Consider the following 20,397-nt stretch of genomic DNA (forward strand, 5'->3'; position numbering starts at 1 on the left):
AAGGTTTCCTGAGCCTTCAAAATGGTCTCTCAAATTGGTTCACCAGGCTACACAATCATGGGGAAGACTGCTGATCTGACAGTTGTCCAGAAGACAATCATTGACACCCTTCACAAGGAGGGTAAGCCACAAACATTCATTGCCAAAGAAGCTGGCTGTTCACAGAGTGCTGTATCCAAGCATGTTAACAGAAAGTTGAGTGGAAGGGAAAAGTGTGGAAGAAAAACATGAACAACCAACCGAGAGAACCACAGCCTTATGAGGATTGTCAAGCAAAATTGATTCAAGAATTTGGGTGAACTTCACAAGGAATGGACTGAGGCTAGGGTCAAGGCATCAAGAGCCACCACACACAGTTGTCGTATTCCTCTTGTTAAGCCACTCCTGAACCACAGACAACGTCAAATGCGTCTTACCTGGGCTAAGGAGAAGAAGAACTGGACTGTTGCCCAGTGGTCCAAAGTCCTCTTTTCAGATGAGAGCAAGTTTTGTATTTCATTTGGAAACCAAGGTCCTAGAGTCTGGAGGAAGGGTGGAAAAGCTCATAGCTCAAGTTGATTGAAGTCCAGTGTTAAGTTTCCACAATCTGTGATGACTTGGGGTGCAATGTCATCTGCAGGCGTTGGTCCATTGTGTTTTTTGAAAACCAAAGTCACTGCACTCGTTTACCAAGAAATTTTGGAGCACTTCATGCTTCCTTCTGCTGACCAGCTTTTTAACCCTTTCAGTGGTGAGCTTAAAATATTCTAGTGGTCCCCCCAGAGTGAGTTGTTTTTAAGGCGACTGTTATTTTAGAACGTTTGCCCTTACTGTTTCCATGGGGACGCGTCATGATTGTCACGTGACACACCGTGGCGACAATAACACTGTATGACAGATTGATCGCTTTATTTCGTTTTTCCTTTTTTATTTAATATATTCACAAACTTGCTTACCATGTCATGGACAATCTGATATTCCGATTCACAAATATGTCTAAATGAGTGTGTTTTGTTGTTTAACTCTCTGGGGTCGGCTGTATCGCCGGCGATACCAACTCGGTTTTTAAGATCAGTGCAAAAGACACTAAAAATACTCTGTTGATTTTGGTCACACAAATAAGTGTTATACATCAATCGAAACTGTTAAGTGTCTACTTTTATTTGTGTACACTCACAATAGCAACACAACTTTGTGCTTTTGGAAAAATAAGAAAACAAACAGGGTGCGCTCTCTGTCTTCTCCGTCTCCACGAACTGCTTTTAGAAACGCTTCACTAAAATGAACTGTAACTCCGCAAATACTCAGCACACAGACATGGGAGTTATATATATAGAAAGCTTGAAGTGTCTACTTTCAAATGAAGCATTTATCGAAAACAAACATTTCTTATCATTTCTTATCGAAAACAAACATTCTGTGATGAAGTAATCCGTATGAAACCAACACGATGTTCAGTCTTTTCCGTCTAACTCATTATCTCTAATGTGATCCCGCCCCCTCGCGGCTCGCGCTCTTCATATGTAAATAGCCACGTGGATGTGCGCATGTGCAAACGCCCAACACATACAAAGAGGAGATCCTTCCTCACGGCTACTGTTCGTTTCTGGAAGAAGATGCGCTGAGTATAGGCAGGATTTCCCTGGAAAGAAGAACACGATTTCATCCAGTAGAGGAGATCAATCTGATGAGTAAGTAATGTTTCTTTTTTGTATTAGTTAACGTTTTATTGTGACATAAACTTGAACAGTTTTACTAGTTGGGTTGTTCCCAAACTACAACATGATGAATGCTATGCATCTAAGAATGTTTACACCATGTTTATTATTAAAACTCTGTTCACAAATAGATTTTAATAGCGTGCTAAACAATAATAATTAGTTTCTCAGATATAAAATATCCCTTTTTATAGTACAAAGTACATCCTTTTATTGTACAAAGCATGCTTGAGTCTGTGGCTACAGAATCATATCATAGGCTACTATAAAATTATACATAATAGGCTATATGACTACAAAATCATAGTTGGGTTTTTCCCAAACTATAATTCCTGACTACAATGTTTGAAATCGTGTAAAACATTTTGAATATGATAGGCAATTCATTTTATTTAAATTTCTTATGGCATGATGCTTTCATGCTCTATATATAAAACAATAAAAGTAATATGAGTGTACACTGTAACATGATGAATGCTATGAGTCTAAGTATGTTTAGTACATGTTTATTATTAATAGCCTACTCTGTTCAGAAATAGATTTTAATAACGTGCTAAACAATAATAATTTGTTTCTCAGATATAAGATTTATTTCTCTCTTTTTTTTTTATGACAGTACAAAGCATGTGTGAGTCTATGGCTACAAAACCTATACATGTGTGTGTGTATATATATATATATATATATATATATACACATATACAGATGTTCCTGATATTAACCCTCTGTGGTCTGAGGGTGTTTTGGGGCCCCGGAGAAATTTTGACATGCCCTGACATTTGTGCTTTTTTCAGTTGCTTATAAACATTTTAAACATTTTGGCTAAAGTCTAAAAACACTCTATTCAGCAGAAACTGGGCTACAATAATATGTGAGCAGCATGTACGTACGTGATTGTGTTTTTTAGAAAACAACGTTTATGCGTGGTTAGAAAAAAACTAAAATGTTAAAGTAACTGAAATAAGGCCATAAAACACATACTTGTAGCCTAGAATATTTGCTTCAAAATGATCTGAAAATAATCTAACTCACTCATTCAGAGAAAACTATATATTGATTTAAATTTTCTAAGTCACTTTTTGAGTGGAAAGGCTCTATGCAAGAGGGCGTGACTCACACCTGAGAAGACAAAGGCCCACATAATGAGCACCATAATGAGCCATCCAGTCAGGTGTGTGACTGAGAGAGAAGAGTTACAAGAAAGAATGTGAGGAAAAAAGAAATGTGTTTACATATAACTATCACATAAAATAACTTGAGATTCACTTGCGAGTGCAGTTAAACAGTTTATTAGGAACAAACAAACAAATAAACAACAGAAGAGTCAAGACATCATGGGTGAAATATCCAAAACAGTGGCAGGAAACTGGAACCCAGGAAAACGGAAGACAGCAGAAACTGCATGAGAAAACACAAAACAGACATGAGCAACACAATGAACGTACAAAGACAAAGCAAACATGGTGACAATACATACACTACCAGTCAAATTATTTAAACAGTAAGATTTGTAATGTTTTTTTTTTTTTTAAAGAAGTGTCTTCAGCTCACCAAGCCTGCATTCATTTGATCCAAAGTACAGCAAAAACAGTATATTATATTCATTATAATATATAGGCCTACATATTTTTACTATTCAAAATAAATAAAGCATAGAACATATAACTATCCTCACGTCGTGCAACATTTAAATGCAATGAAAGGTTGCCTATCATATTTCAAATGTTGCACTCGATTTTACACATTTTATTCTGGAGTTATAGTTTGGGAAAAGTTCAACTATTAATTGCGTTCAACACATTATCGAATGCCAATAAGAAACTTTACTTACTCGGTATAAAGTATCTCCTCCTCCGCGGCTCCAGCTGCGCTCGCGTTCTGTTTGTGAGGTAAACAAAGCTTTTTCCTCTCAGCGCGTCTTCTGGGGGTAAATACAACTCTTTTTTTCCTCTCAGCGTGTTTCTGAGGTAAATACAAGGCTTATTCCTCACAGCGTGTTCTTCCAAAACTGAAAAGTATCCGAGATGAACGCGTTGCTGCTTTGTTTATGGTGGTGTGGGCGTTTACATGCCGCGTGGCCCGTGTGGAGATTTGTAATAACAATAGCGCGAGCGGCGCGTGGGCGTGACCTAATTAGAGATAATGAGACCAGACGGAAAAACTGGACATGTCCTTGGTTTCATACGGATTACTTTATCACAGAATATTTGTTTTCGGCAAGACTTGCTTCATTTGAAAGTAGACATGTCAAGCTTTCTATAGATATATTTCTCATGTCTCTGTGTGAATTATTTGCTGAGTTACAGTTCATTTTAGTGACGTGTTTCAAAAAGCAGTTCGCGGAGACGGAGAAGACAGAGAGCACACCCTGTTTGTTTTCTTTATTCTTCAAAAGCACAAAGTTTAGTTGTTATTATGAGTGTATACAAATAAAAGTAGACCCCTTACAGATTCGAATGGTGTATTGCTCTCATCTGTACGATCGAAAATGGCAGAGTAATTCAAGCTCATTTCGGCCTTGTCAGGAAAATCTGCCTCAAAACGCATATATGCGTTTGTCGACCCCAGAGGGTTAACATGCTCACAAATGTTTTTTTTTTGGTTGTTTGTATTTTATTGAATCAGATATCTGCACCACAGATGAATCCTGATGTCTCTTCAAACTGTTTCCCCTGAGAGCGCTGTACCAACATCAGATGTTCAACTACACTGATATTCTATGTTAAAACAAGCTCCTTGACTACTGATTATGTTTTTTTCTTCTTGAATCCATGGAAAGAAGTATAAACACTTAAATAACACATGTAAATATCAGGTATAATTTACTTGTTTCACTTGTTGAACAGAATCTGTTGCAGGAATGACTCAAAGTCTGTTCACATCTCTGTGGATAGATCAACGTGCACAATAATGTGTCTTTGACCTTCATAATGTATGTTTTGATTATACTGTGTTGTAAATAAAATACAAATAATTTAAAAAACCCTTTTTTCAATCTCCTCACATTCTCTCTTACCTGCCTCAAAGTCACAGTCACACTGATGGGCCATCAGGGGCCATTAGGGGAGGGCCCTTTGTCTCTCAGGTGAGACTCATTTAATATTCAAGGCCATTGCCACTCCCTCACATATAGTCTTTTGATCAGAAAACATGTCTTGAAAAATTTAAATCAATATATTGTTTTCTGTGAATGAGTAAGCAGAATGATTTTCACATAATTTTTAAGTAAATATTCTAGCCTACAAGACTGATTACTCAAAAGTCTTATTCAGAACTATTTAGTGTGGGTTTTAAGGCCTTATTTCAGCTAAAAACAATTTCCCCAAAACTTACTAACCACGCATAATATTTTTTTCTAAAAAATGCAAACATGTACATCCATCTTGGTCACATATTAGTGTAGCACAGTTTGTGCTGAATACAAAAAAAAAAAAAAAAATACATGTTGGTCAATAGTATGTTTTAAAGGGGTGGTTTACTGCTTTTTTTCTTTGCTTGATTGTGTTTATGGGGTGCGATATAACATGTCTTCATGTTTCGTTTGTTAAAAAACGCCTTATTTTTCATATATTTCACCTTTATTGTAAGCCGCTTTCTCCTCTGTCATTTGAACGACCGGTTGACTTCCTGATTCTCTGAAACCACTCCCTCAGAAACAGGCGATGGGCTCAGATTGGTTAGTTGGGCCGGTGTGTTGTGATTGGCTAAACTGCGTACTGCACATTGTCCGGAAACTTCACGCCCATTACCTTCACTGGGCGACAGTTGCATGTGCTGCGGTCAAATGTAAATAATGGTGTCAATATTGCCGTATCAGTTTGAGCCAGAATCAGACCCAGAAAGCGGTAATGAAGAGAGTCAAGCAGAACTTCCGCAAGCACGGCTCTTACAAAACGTTTCTGAATGGAAGTTTGCTGTTGTGATTACATATAATTTTTTGAAGTTTGTGTTTGTCTTATACACACAAAATAGCATCGAACTAACTGGCTACTATAACCAAACAGCGTTAGCTTGTGTTTACGTTCTTGATCAAATCGAAAAATTACGTCATAAAGTATACATGGAAAATACATTTACAAAATTAGTACATAATTACAAATTCGGGTCCAAAATGTTTGTACACGTTTGTCAAAGACACACGAAATAGCATTTAACTAACTGGCTACTAAAGCCAGCGTTGGCATTTGTTTACGTCCTTGATAAAACTAAAACATTACGTCTGAAATTATACATGCAAATACATTTAAAATTATGAAATCTTACTTACAGGTTGTGGCCCAACAACTGCTGCCTCTGGTTTTAGAGTTGGAACTGCTCCATGTTTTAGTAATAGTTTCTGTGTGAATCCGGCATTGAACTCATGTAGATTCTGGAAGCTGTCTTCCGTAAAATGCGCAGCACAGAGAGCTAAACTAGGATTGTAATTGTCAGGAACATAATCAAACATAAATTTTAACCATTGTTGACGAACTACAGCATCCATAGGAAGCCCAAACACAGAAGACCTGACAGCTGGGTGAAAATAACACCATTTCGACGGCATGGCTACAACTCTTCACTATAACTCTTCCTCTTCGACAAAGCCGCAGAACATGGCCTTGCCCCCTTTTTTGCATGTTCCGGAGGGAGGGGTTGATGCAAATTTATGGGTTTATTACGTATGCAACCCGGGAAGTATCTTGTTGTAGTCCCATATGAGTCGTTTTTGTAGGCATTAAACTTCCTGATTTTTAAAAGACGATATCTCCGCTTACTTTGATACTGTTCATGCACCAACAGCAACATTACACACTATTTAAAATGAAAAAAGTGAAATCGCAGTAAACCACCCCTTTAAGTAGCTGAAATAAACACAAATATCAGGGCATGTCAAAACATCTCAAGGAACCCAAAATGACCTCAGACCCCAGAGGGTTAAATACCTTTATAAATGATCTTGATCGTGATCTGTAACGTGAGATGGGCACCACCATGTTTGTTCACACCGCAGTTCAGAGAGTCCTGTGACTCCTGTCAGTCCGATTTACAGCACGAGAATTCACCAATTTCTCCCAAAATACATGCAAGTAAGTGTCCGGTGAACTGGGTGAAGAATAGAGTGAACTTTATAGTTACTTACACTATGTGTATTTGATATGAATAAAACACATCGGCAAATTAAATTGGAATGGATTGTTATTGTTGCTTCCATAGAAATCTGTGTATTTTTTACAAGCTCTAAATTTATTATTTTACTAGTACTTACAATGGGTACGGAAAGTATTCAGACCCCCTTGAATTTTTCACTCTTTTTTTATATTGCAGCCATTTGCTAAAATAATTTAAGTTCATTTCGTTTCCTCATTAATGAACACACAGCACCCCATATTGACAGAAAAACACAGAATTGATTCATTTTTGCAGATTTATTAAAAAAAGAAAAACTGAAATATCACATGGTCCTAAGTATTCAAACCCTTGCTGTGACACTCATATATTTAACTCAGGTGCTGTCCATTTCTTCTGATCATCCTTGAGATGGTTCTGCACCTTCATTTGTGTCCAGCTGTGTTTGATTATACTGATTGGACTTGATTAGGAAAGCCACACACCTGTCTATATAAGACCTTACAGCTCACAGTGCATGTCAGAGCAAATGAGAATCATGAGGTCAAAGGAACTGCCTGAAGAGCTCAGAGACAGAATTGTGGCAAGGCACAGATCTGGCCAAGGTTACAAAAAAATTTCTGCTGCACTTTAGGTTCCTAAGAGCACAGTGGCCTCCATAATCCTTAAATGGAAGACGTTTGGGACGACCAGAACCCTTCCTAGAGCTGGCCGTCCGGCCAAACTGAGCTATCGGGGGAGAAGAGCCTTGGTGAGAGAGGTAAAGAAGAACCCAAAGATCACTGTGGCTGAGCTCCAGAGATGCAGTCGGGAGATGGGAGAAAGTTGTAGAAAGTCAACCATCACTGCAGCCCTCCACCAGTCGGGGCTTTGTGGCAGAGTGGCCAGACGGAAGCCTCTCCTCAGTGCAAGACACGTGAAAGCCCGCATGGAGTTTGCTAAAAAACACCTGAAGGACTCCAAGATGCTGATGAGACCAAGATAGAACTTTTTGGCCTTAATTCTAAGCGGTATGTGTGGAGAAAACCAGGCACTGCTTATCACCTGTCCAATACAGTCCCAACAGTGAAGCATGGTCGTGGCAGCATCATGCTGTGGGGGTGTTTTTCAGGACGACTGATTGCAATTGAGGGAAAGATGAATGCGGCCAAGTACAGGGATATCCTGGACGAAAACCTTCTCCAAGGTGCTCAGGACCTCAGACTGGGCTGAAGGTTTACCTTCCAACAAGACAATGACCCTAAGCACACAGCTAAAATAACGAAGGAGTGGCTTCACAACAACTCCGTGACTGTTCTTGAATGGCCCAGCCAGAGCCCTGACTTAAACCCAATTGAGCATCTCTGGAGAGACCTAAAAATGGCTGTCCACCAACGTTTTCCATCCAACCTGACAGAACTGGAGAGGATCTGCAAGGAGGAATGGCAGAGGATCCCCAAATCCAGGTGTGAAACTTGTTGCATCTTTCCCAAAAAGACTCATGGCTGTATTAGATCAAAAGGGTGCTTCTACTATATACTGAGCAAAGGGTCTGAATACTTAGGACCATGTGATATTTCAGTTTTTCTTTTTTAATAAATCTGCAAAAATGTCAACAATTATGTGTTTTTCTGTCAATATGGGGTGATGTGTGTACATTAATGAGGAAAAAAATGAACTTAAATGATTTTAGCAAATGGCTGCAATATAACAAAGAGTGAAAAATTTAAGGGGGTCTGAATACTTTCTGTACCCACTGTATGTGTATTTAAATGTCTGAAACCTAAAATATGCATTATGCTGTCAAGAACACTGCATAGTTGTGATAATATGACAATCACAGTGCACGTCTCTCTCTGGCTCAGCGCCAGTCAACGCATGAAACCAGTTTGAATTCGGCAGTTATGCGACGTCACCGAACATTCTAAATCCCATAGGTGGGACCGTACTCCCAGGGGCATGGAAACAAAAATCCCATATGTGGGACCGTACCGCTCTAAAGGTTAAATAAACCTGCCCACACTGCCAAAAGCACCAAAAGTTGGTTAAATGACCCTGGTGTTGGTGTGCTTGACTGGCCAGCAAACTCACCAGACCTGAACCCCATAGAGAATCTTTGAGGCAGTAATTAAAGCAAAAGGAGCCCCTACCAAGTATTGAGTACATATACAGTAAATGACCATACTTTCCAGAGGGCCAACAATTCACAAAAAAAATTTTTTTTTTATTGGTCTTATGAAGTATTCTAATTTGTTCAGATTAACGTTAACTAATGCAAAAAAGAAACATTACTTACTCATCAGATTGATCTCCTCTACTGGATGAAATCGTATTCTTCTTTCGAGGGAAATCCTGCCTTTACTCAGCGTGTCTTCTTACAGAAACGAACAGTAGCCGCAAGGAAGGATCTCCTCTTTGTATGTATTGGGCGTTTGCACATGCGCACGTCCCACGTGGCTAAAAGTAGACACTCCAAGCTTTCTATAGATATAACTCCCATGTCTGTGTGCTGAGTATTTGCGGAGTTACAGTTCATTTTAGTGATGCGTTTCTAAAAGCAGTTTGTGGAGACGGAGAAGACAGAGAGAGCGCACCCTGTTTGTTTTCTTATTTTTCCAAAAGCACAAAGTTGTGTTGCTATTGTGAGTGTACACAAATAAAAGTAGACACTTAACAGTTTCGATTGATGTATAACACTTATTTGTGTGACCAAAATCAACAGAGTATTTTTAGTGTCTTTTGCACTGATCTTAAAAAAAACGAGTTGGTATCGCCGGCGATACAGCCAACCCCAGAGAGTTAAACAACAAAACACACTCATTTACACATATTTGTGAATCGGAATATCAGATTGTCCATGACATGGTAAGTAAGTTTGTGAATATATTAACCCTCTGGGGTCGACAAACGCATATATGCATTTTGAGGCAGATTTTCCTGATAAGGCTTTAGAGGCTTAGACTTTAGGCTTAGACTTTAGCCATTAAAATGTTTATAAGCAACTGAAAAAAGCACAAATGTCAGGGCATGTCAAAATTTCTCCGGGGCCCCAAAACACCATCAGACCCCAGAGGGTTAAATAAAAAAGGAAAAACGAAATAAAAGCGATCAATCTGTCATACAGTGTTATTGTCGCCGCGGTGTGTCAAGTGACAATCATGACGCGTCGCCATGGAAACAGTAAGAGCAAACGTTCTAAAATAACAGTCGCCTTAAAAAAAAACTCACTCTGGGGGGACCGCTAGAATGTTTTAAACTCACCACTGAAAGGGTTAAAAAGCTGGTCAGCAGAAGGAAGCATGAAGTGCTCCAAAATTTCTTGGTAAACGAGTGCAGTGACTTTGGTTTTCAAAAAACACAATGGACCAACGCCAGCAGATGACATTGCAACCCAAGTCATCACAGACTGTGGAAACTTAACACTGGACTTCAATCAACTTGAGCTATGAGCTTTTCCACCCTTCCTCCAGACTCTAGGACCTTGGTTTCCAAAGAAATACAAAAGTTGCTCTCATCTGAAAAGAGGACTTTGGACCACTGGGCAACAGTCCAGTTCTTCTTCTCCTTAGCCCAGGTAAGACGCCTCTGACATTGTCTGTGGTTCACGAGTGGCTTAACAAGAGGAATACGACAACTGTAGCCAAATTCCTTGACACGTCTGTGAGTGGTGGCTCTTGATGCCTTGACCCTAGCCTCAGTCCATTCCTTGTGAAGTTCACCCAAATTCTTGAATCGATTTTGCTTGACAATCCTCATAAGGCTGTGGTTCTCTCGGTTGGTTGTGCATGTTTTTCTTCCACACTTTTTCCTTCCACTCAACTTTCTGTTAACATGCTTGGATACAGCACTCTGTGAACAGCCAGCTTCTTTGGCAATGAATGTTTGTGGCTTACCCTCCTTGTGAAGAGTGTCAATGATTGTCTTCTGGACAGCTGTCAGATCAGCAGTCTTCCCCATGGTTGTGTAGCCTAGTGAACCAAACTGAGAGACCATTTTGAAGGCTCAGGAAACCTTTGCAGGTGTTTTGAGTTGATTAGCTGATTGGCATGTCACCATATTCTAATTTGTTGAGATAGTGAATTGGTGGGTTTTTGTTAAATGCGAGCCAAAATTATCACAATTAAAAGAACCAAATACTTAAACTACTTCAGTCTGTGTGCATTTAATTTATTTAATACAGGAGTTTCACAATTTGAGTTGAATTACTGAAATGAATTAATTTTTCCACGACATTCTAATTTATTGAGATGCATCTGTAATTTCACTTATTCTTTCGTTATTTAAAAACTGTTGCTTTAATTATTAACAAAATCATAAAGGAGACCTTTGTCTTAAAATATATGCATTCATTTTAGCGATTCTCATTTGCTACTTAAATCTACAACATTTAAAACAAAAATAAAATATTAGATCAATGATGATGATCAATGATGATCAATCATCACGTCAAAGATAGACAGATATACACGTGCATCTTGAAAAGCGGATGTTTTGAAAAGTGCTGCGCCACGTTATTGTGCCATCTAGTGGTTTAGATTAAAATAATATCAAAGGCGCCTTATACCCTGAGATGAGTTTAGCCCCGTTGTACCCTATATATATATATATATATATATATATATATAGTTCTCTAATGGGATGTAATTACACTTGGAAATGTGCCAAATTACATTTAAGTTAAATGGGTTGAGAATTCTATTTGACTTCAATATTGATGTAATGCTTGTGTCCAGGTACATTATGAAGTATGGAGGACTGTATTGAAGCATTTCTGGGCAGTAGTGGTTGGATACTCTATGCTAGTATTGATCCTGATCTACGTGTACCAGTTTAAAAGTGTCTGTAACCTGTTCCAAGAGATATTAGGCATACCAGAGGAGAGGTAAGTACTGCCATGTAGACACATAAACATTATAATTAATTTGTAATTCATAAACAGTGACATATGGGTTTAATATTTGCCTATTTAAATTGATTTCAGGGACATATTTTGCCTTTAGATTGACCTTCTTCTTTTTTTTTCCTTTTTTCTCTCTCACAAACCCTGAAATGTATCCATTATATTTCATGTCAAATTCTTCAGTTTGGTCAGTTAATCACTGTATTTACACATTTTAATGCTGTTCAGAGGTAGCATGAGTACTTTTACACTGAAGTTGCACTTGCACAAATAATGTAATTTATGTGTTCACTCTGTGTCAGGTTGCGAGACATTGGGCTTGAACAGTTTGACACCATTGAACTATTTGCACGAATCTTACTGCCAGCCTTCTTCCTTCTGGCCTGCATTCTTCAGCTGCATTATTTCAACAGTGATTTCCTCTCTCTAACTGATCTTCAGACAGTAGTGACAAGGAACAGAATTGACAGGTGTGTTAAAATAGTCAGACACACAAACACAATGCACCTTTGTCCTTTGAAAATAATAATCAAACCCAGGGAAGCTTATATTTAATACCATCAGATTAAAAACTCCAAAACATTCAGTTCTTAATTATAATGAGGGCAATCTAGTTTAATCAGGAGTTGTCAAACCCGCCCTGGAGGCCTCCAATCACTGCACATTTTGTATGTCTCCCGTATCAAACACACCCAATTCAGGTTTTTCAGTCTCTACTAAAGTTGAATCAGGTGTGTTAGATATGGAATACATAGAAAATGTGTAGTGCTGTTGAGCAATGTTTCCCAGCCCTGTTCCTGGAGGCTATGGCTATCCAGTCTTGGGGTCTCATTTATAAAACTCAGTAGATTTCATCCTAAAAGTGTATGTACGCACAAAAGTTTTCAGATTTATAAAACCATGCATAAGCCAGAACCGATGAAAAAATCCCTTTATTGTGCGAATGTGCATCTCCACCCTGTCTCCTCCTCGAAATCACCATATGGAGCTTACAATGCCTAGTTTTACTATGCATAACCTCATCTGCATATCATTTCCATGCATATTCCCATCCACACGACACCATGTTTAACACCCTCAAAGGTACAAGACATTAAGGAAATATGAGATATGGACTATAAAAGCCATTTGTGCCAAACACATTAATTTTTTGCTAAAAATCATCCAGTATCCTTGATATGTTTTAAAATAAATATATCAAAATATCCATAAAAACAAAACTGTTTAAAATAGTTCTCAGATAAATATTTTAGATTAGAGTTGATCTCATTCTTTTCCACTGGCCAAATAGTATTTCAATTGTTTTAAAGAATTTAAATAAAATTTAATTCATGCAGTTTTGCTGATAAGGTGAAGTTCTTTTAGCTATTTTTAGTGGAAACAGACATGCCTGTACCGTCTGACTCGGCATGCAGAACCTGATTTTACCAAGTGTGACATGTTCCTGGATCAACATCTTTGTTGACCCTGGAACAACATTGTGATTAACAGATTTGAAGAACCAGTTTATAGTTTTTGTGAAGTTTAGGCTTACAATCAGTGTTTGGTGCTTGTACATCAGTGTCATTCATTTAAAATGTCCTCTGATTTTAGGGATTACTCATGGTTAAGTTTAGGTTTAGGTGTAGGGATATAGTCAAGACTAAATTGTTGGATTAAAATGTTGTTCCAGGGTCAACAAAATATGCTGACATAGGAACACATCTAACTCAGCAAAATCAGGACGTGTGACTCGGCACGTCACTGACAAGTATTTTAAAGTATTTTCTCATAACTTGAGATCTGCAGTTTACAGTAGTTTAAAGATGAACTATTGTGCACCTACAGCACTCCTTGCTATCATTAAAACGTAACATGCCACAGGAAAAGTGATCAAGGGTATCTACTCTATAAAGGGGATGCCAATTTTCCACAGTTTGATATAATTATTTGAGGTCTTAATGAAAAGTCTATAACATACTTTGGTTGAAATTTCTCAATAGTAGTGTAAAACAACACATTTTTTACCTGGTCAAAAACAGCTCTGTTTACAGCAAGCTTGCAAACTAGTGCATTATTAGGAAACTTGAAACTTGCAAACTAGCACATTATTAGGAAAGGCGATTTGCCTTTTTTTCATTAAAAAAAAAAAAAGAAAGAAAGAAAGAAAAAAAAAAACGTATACTCACTTCTGTAGGTTAAGCTGGATCACAAATGATTTGTACGAACATAGATGCATTTAGGTAGATGGGGGCGCATTCCCTTCAGAAACAAAAGTGATCTACTGCGTCTTCAGCGGCTCAGATGTCGGGAGTAAATGACAACTGATATTATTACATACAACAACAAAACACTGCAATTGCTTAGGAGCCATTCTTGTCTACAACCACTCCGGCGTCGAAACAATGGCGGACTGATGACAGCTTACTCAGGGCGGAGCTGTGATAAAACCAAAAACTGATGCCACTGTCAATCAACAATCGTGGGAGGGGCCTGTGCAGAACTACGTCATTCTGCCAAGAATCTGAGATTGGCTTGATATGAGAAAGGGATTTTCTCATATCAAGAGTTATCGAGATTTAAAAAAAAAAAAAAAGCACTGGGTGGATATTTATTATTATTTAAAGGTGGTTGTGTACACATACTGCCAAACAACATGCAAAAGTGAATTTTGCATCCGATGGCCACTTTAACTTCTGCGTAATGACTTTATGTAATTTCAGTGCTTATCTACATTATTGAGAGTGGAATATTTAATGTAAATGTATAGATCAAAATAAAACATAGTTTAAAATCGTTGTTTACTTAATTACTTTTCTCACTCCAGGAAAAAGAGTTCATACACATGGTCTAGAATGTCCGTACATATTTACATCGTTTATTTTTTTTTTTAATATAAATCCTGATATGTGCATGGAAAATTGTGTATGCACATTTCAGCAGGGCCAATGTACTCTTGTCTGCCCCAGAAAACTTGCCTGGAAGTTTCTGGTGATACTGAAGACCTTGATAAATTGGTCCAGGTGTGTTTTATTGGGATTTAAGCTAATCTCTGCAAGATAGTGACCATCCAGGAAAAGGACTGGAGAACTCTGTAAAAGCACACCAACAGTACACATTTTGGATGATTCAGTGGGCAATGGAACCTCCATTAACAAGCTGATGAGTTATTTATATATATACATGAAAATAAACTTTAATTTAAATTAAAATCAAGAGAGAAAGCCTGCAGATGGCTACTGTATGTATTATGCTGAATCAGATTACTAAAACAAAGATCATGAAAATCAAAGGCAGCATATAAATGTTGTGTCGTAACATTATGGAAGTGACTAGTCAAGTAAACTTTCCACACTGAGCACGAAAAAGCTAAACGAATATCGGATGCGATGGCGTGCTGGAATAAAACAACAGATTCCCATAGATGTGTCTACATAGACCATGAACATTTGCACACCGACAATGCAAATATTTTATTTATTTATTTATTTTTTTGAACCAGTCCGACAAATCTTTTCAGTTTCGCAAAGCGAAAACATGGGCCATCCAAAAAGATTTGATCATGTGGCCAGAGCAACCGCTGTTACCCAAAAGGGTGATGTGGTGGCGCTAAAAGCTCAGAAGACTGTATTGAGCACGAGTGTAAAAACACAGAAGTAGAGGAATTTTAGAGTCAGAGTGCATTCACTCTCTAGATCTTCAATATTAAAAAAAAAGGAGTGAAACATTTTTCTACACATAAAATATGAAAGCAAATAGACATATGATTATGACAATATATTTTCTGTATGTGTTTTGTATGCAGTTCATGGTATTTTTATAACAATAAAGGTTTATGATAAATGTTTATGATAAATTTTAAGCATTGTAGGGTTAAACATACAAAGAATGAAATCAGTCAACTATAGATCACAATCGGATGATGGTTTAAAGTGGGTTTTAAGCAAATACATTAATAATTACATACATTTTTAAGTGTAGCTTGATGCTAATAGTACCACTATTTATATTTTAGGATGTGTTCTTGTAAGGATTATAGATAGTTTGTGCTTCTGGTGTAGAACCAAACTTTATTTATCTTAATTTAATGCTGTATATTGAGCAGTATATTGTGCAATATAATGCTGTATATTCAGCTGATGATGTTAAATCCATATACAAGATACATAACTGAGAAAAAATGCACTGCTGATCGGCGCCACCTAGCGTGCAGGCATGAATTTGCGGAAGGCGATCAGTCATTTTGCACTTGTTGTGAAAGTACCGTTCGTCGGCGATTCGCCTCACTTTTTCGCATCGTGCTCAGTATGAAACGGCCTTTAGTCTGACTCTGCAAGACTATGCCCCTGCATACTCCACAGCTTACATCCAGTCTGTAAAAAAGTGCTGTCTCTGTCAGGTGTGGTGTTGAGGGAAGAGGTAAGGACTCAAATGCAAAATGGGCCTTTATTTAAATTCTTAACAAAAACAAACCAAAACTACACAGTAGGGGAAAACGTCTCGAGGTTACGTATGTAACCATGGTTCCCTGAAGGGAATGAGACGCTGCATCGAACGCTTTGGGAATGCCCCCGGCGAGACCACGTTCTGAAGCATGTGTGAAATCAGTCCAATAGAGAAGCGAGACGTCACGAGCGGTGTGACGTGAGCAACCAGGAAGCTTAAAGGCACATCCGGCAAGCGTACATGTTAGCTTCTGCGCCATACGAGCAAGTCCCTGTCTTGTGTGTATTTGGAGAGCACATCAAGACGAGAGGACTTGGGACTCTGGGGTAGATGTCAGGTTCAGACTGTAGAAACGGATGAATGTGTGTGGAGAGGACCAGTCTGCCACAGCACAAACATCGTGAAGGGCCACTCCCACTGATAAGGCTTTGGAGGCCGCCATACCCCTAGTCGAGTGTGCTCTGTCCCCCATGGGTGACTGGAGGCAAGAGAACTCATAGGCCAGTGTGATGGTCTCGACCACCCACCGACTCATGGTTTGCTTGGTCACTGGAACTCCTTTCTTAGGTGGACCAAAGCAAACGAATAACTGATCTGCTTTATGCCACTGGGCAGCTCTGTGAACGTAAGTGTCTAGTGCTCGCACTGGACACAGCAGATTGGGTCTTTCCTGGCCTACTTCCTGGAAGGGAAGAAGACAAAAGGCTTGTAGTACGATGGGACCTTGCGATGAAGTGGGCACTTTAGGGACAAGCCCGGGTCTTGGGTAAAGGAAGGCCCTAGCCATGCCCAGGGCAAACTCCTGGCACGGTACAACTGGGCAGTTGACTTGGTCTTGCAGTCACAGTCCGCACTAAGAAGTGAAAAGTTTCCACTTCAAGGCATACAGTTTCCTCGTGGCGGGAGCTCTGGACTGGGCAACCTCAGTTGAGAGACCGGACGCTATGTGCACAACTTCCATAACTCCGGGCGGGGGTGAAAGATGGTGCCTGCCACCTGAGAGAGGAGGTTCCTCCTGATCGGAATCTCCAGCAGAGAGCCGTTGAGGAGGGACACAAGGTTCGAGAACCATACTCGGGCTGGCCAGAACGGGGCTACTAGAAGAAAACGGACCCCATCCCGGCATACTCTCTCCAGAACTCCGGGGAACAGAGCGATCGGGGGAAATGTGTACAGACAAAGCCTTGGCCATGTCTGCATCATGGCATCCAATCCAAGCGGAGCTGGATGTGTGAGGGAGAACCAGAGCAGACAGTGTGTCGTTTCTTGCGACTTAAATCCACTTCCTGGCCAAAGTCCCTCCAAAGGAGGTCCACCACCTCTGGGTGGAGCCTCCATTCCCCGGGCCTCAGCCCGTCTCAACAGGATGTCTGCTCCCTGATTGAGATGCCCAGGAATGTAGACTGCTTCTTAGTGAGAGGAACTTTCCCTGAGCCCACAGGAGGATCTGGTGCACCAGCCTGTAAAGTGGGCGCAAGCGCAGACTCCGCTGCCAGTTGATGTAGGAGACCACCGATGTGTTGTCTGTGTGATGTGTTGACAAGCACATGATGTCCCCTTATGTCTGGAAGGAAGTGTTTTAGAGCTCGAAACAGGGCCAACATCTACAGACAGTTGATGTGCCACGTAAAATGATGGCCTTTCCATAGACCTCGGGCAGAGTGGCCACTCATGACCACCCCCCAACCCATGAGGGAGGCGTCCGTCGTTACCATTACACGACGACAAGGAGCCCCCAGTGACAGGCCTTGAGACAGGAACCAAGGTTTCTTCCACATGTCTAAGGCACGTAAGCATCGCCGCGTGACCTTGATTGTGTGAAGAAAACTCATTGGTCCTGAGCCACCACTGCAAAGGTCTCATGTACAGCAGGCCAAAAGGTATCATGTTGGACGCAGCTGCCATCAGACCCAACAGTCTTTGAAACTGTTTGACAGTGAGTGACTGGCCTTCTCTCACTCCCCTCATGGCTGTGAGAATCGCTTCAATACGAGCAGGAGACAACTGTGCCTGCATCGTTGTCGAATCCCACACCACGCCCAGATAAGTCGTCCTCTGTAGTAGAGAAAGCACACTTTGCTTGGCGTTTAGCCTGTTCTATAGTAAGCATCTTGAACCAAAATCGTTTGATAGCGCGGTTCAGGAGACGCAGATCTATGATCGGACGCAACCCCCCCCCCTCCTTCTTCGGAACGATGAAGTACCGGCTGTAGAACCCTGATTCTCTCTCAAGAGGAGAAACACGTTCTTCCTTAAGAGAGTTTCTACTTATTGTTCCAATACCAGAGCCTGCTCGGGTACCACTAGTGTAGGATTAACCCCGTTGAAGCAAGGTGGACGAGAACCGAACTGAATTCTGTAACCTTTCTCTACAGCGTGCAGGACCCATTGTGAGACATTTGGCAGAAGTTTCCATGCTGCCAGAAAGTCTACTAAGGGAACCAGTCTTTCGAGACTGGCCTTTGGTGTCACTAGAGGAGCCACTTCGGTGCCCTGAAGTGGATGACCGGCAGGGAACGACCGATCTGACTGCTCTAGTGCCTTCATCTGAGGGGGCGAGCTTTCCCGTGCCATATCATTGCCAGGCGGCAACTGGGAAATGTGTTCATGGGAGCCCACTGAGCCATGAAGCACTGGGGGGTGGCAGGGGTATCAGTGAAGCTCCCTGAGGGCACTGAGGAGGATCGGGCACCTTATACCGAGGTGTGTACCTCTCTTCCCCAGGGTGGGCTGCCCTCAGGGTCCTGATGATGATGGAATTGTCAGGACCGCTTGGCCCGAGGTTCTCTTGGACAAAATAACGGTCCGTAGTCCATTTTCTGTTTAGAGGACCCCGACCGAGAGCGTCACCCCGCTCTTGACGTCTCATTTCTCTATTGGACTGATTTCACACATGCTTCAGAACGTGGTCTTGCCTGGGGCGTTCCCAAAGCGTTTGACGCAGCTCGACGCAGCCCGATTTCCTGAACGGGAACATAGTCTCCAACACAGAAAGGCAAGGAAGAGTTGTACATGTCAGGGCTATACAAGGCAAGGCAAGCCAATGCAGTATATTTTTTTTAATGGTACATTCTTTGAAACATAATTATATTAATATCTTTTAATATTTCAGAGAAGAAGACCTGAAGGAAACACTGAAGGGGATTTTTGATATGTGAGTATGTGACCTCTTGCAGCAGCTTTAGTTTAAAATGTCCCAATGATTTATTATTGCAATACTTATGTCTCAGAGAATATGTTAGGGATTGTTATAGCCGTGTCAGTTAGCAAGGGAAATAGGCTTATTATAAATGCGAACAATACAGAGTAATTCTCTGAATTTCTCAATGGTGAATCTGTACAGTTACGTGCCTTAGATCTCCACAGATTTTGAGTGGCAAGATTGTGTTCAGTTTTAACTCTTTCTTCCATTTGGTATCTTTGGGTAAGCATAAGAGGCATTTCACCTGGTACTTAGTGTCTTTCATTCCAACATACAGTAAGAAACCATTTCTGGAATCTGCATCTGAAGTGCCATTTAGTGTAGATGTATTTACACAGTTTAATGTAGCTCAGATGGGACATGGGTGCATTTAAGCTGAACGAAGCATTTGACTTTGTTAATGAGTGAGTCACTGAATCATTCATTCAACCAATTCGTTCAAAAAGCTGATTCATTCAATAAGTAAACACTGTTCGATGCTTAGAAATACAAAACAGTGCTGGGATCTTTGTTTGGAACTATTTTTGTTTGGCAAAATTGAGCAAAAACAGGCAAGATTGTGTCTAAAATGTAAGTCACTTAATGCTAACTTCATAAACTGCTAACCTGAATATAATGATTGTTACATTTCTTATCATGCTGATATCTACATTTACATTTACATTTAATCATTTAGCAGACGCTTTTCTCCAAAGACTTACAAATGAGGACAATGGAAGCAATCAAAATCAACAAAAGAGCAATGATATGCAAGTGCTATAACAAGTCTCATTTACCTTAACGCAATACACATAGCAAGTTTTTTTTTTATTTATTATTTTTTTTTATTATATAATAAATATAATAGAAAAAGAATAGGGCAAGCTAGTGTTAGAGGCCATTTATGCTTTTGTTAACTGTAAAATAAAAAATAAAAATAAGAAATAGATAGCATACAATAAGATTAGAAAAGCTAGTGTTTTTTTTTTTATTAATAAAATTAGAATAGAGAGTGCTAGAGTTAGAGGGTCAAATAAAGATGGAAGAGATGTGTTTTTAGCCGATTCTTGAAGATTGCTATGAACTCGGCAGGATTCAGTTGCGCAGGA

The 20,397-nt window shown here is 39.8% G+C and overlaps 1 protein-coding gene across 1 annotated transcript in view; it reads left to right on the plus strand.

The window, feature by feature from the left end:
• The window catches only part of si:dkey-11f4.7 (piezo-type mechanosensitive ion channel component 2), a 718,195-nt gene that overhangs the window by 164,784 nt on the left and 533,014 nt on the right, over window positions 1-20,397 (plus strand). Inside the window, 3 exon segments of the mRNA XM_058786444.1 lie at window positions 11,516-11,664; window positions 11,985-12,152; window positions 19,220-19,261. Coding sequence (XP_058642427.1) covers window positions 11,516-11,664; window positions 11,985-12,152; window positions 19,220-19,261 — 359 coding nt within the window.

This window comes from Onychostoma macrolepis, chromosome 09 (assembly GCF_012432095.1).
Source record: "Onychostoma macrolepis isolate SWU-2019 chromosome 09, ASM1243209v1, whole genome shotgun sequence".
Classification (NCBI taxonomy): Eukaryota; Metazoa; Chordata; class Actinopteri; order Cypriniformes; family Cyprinidae; genus Onychostoma; species Onychostoma macrolepis.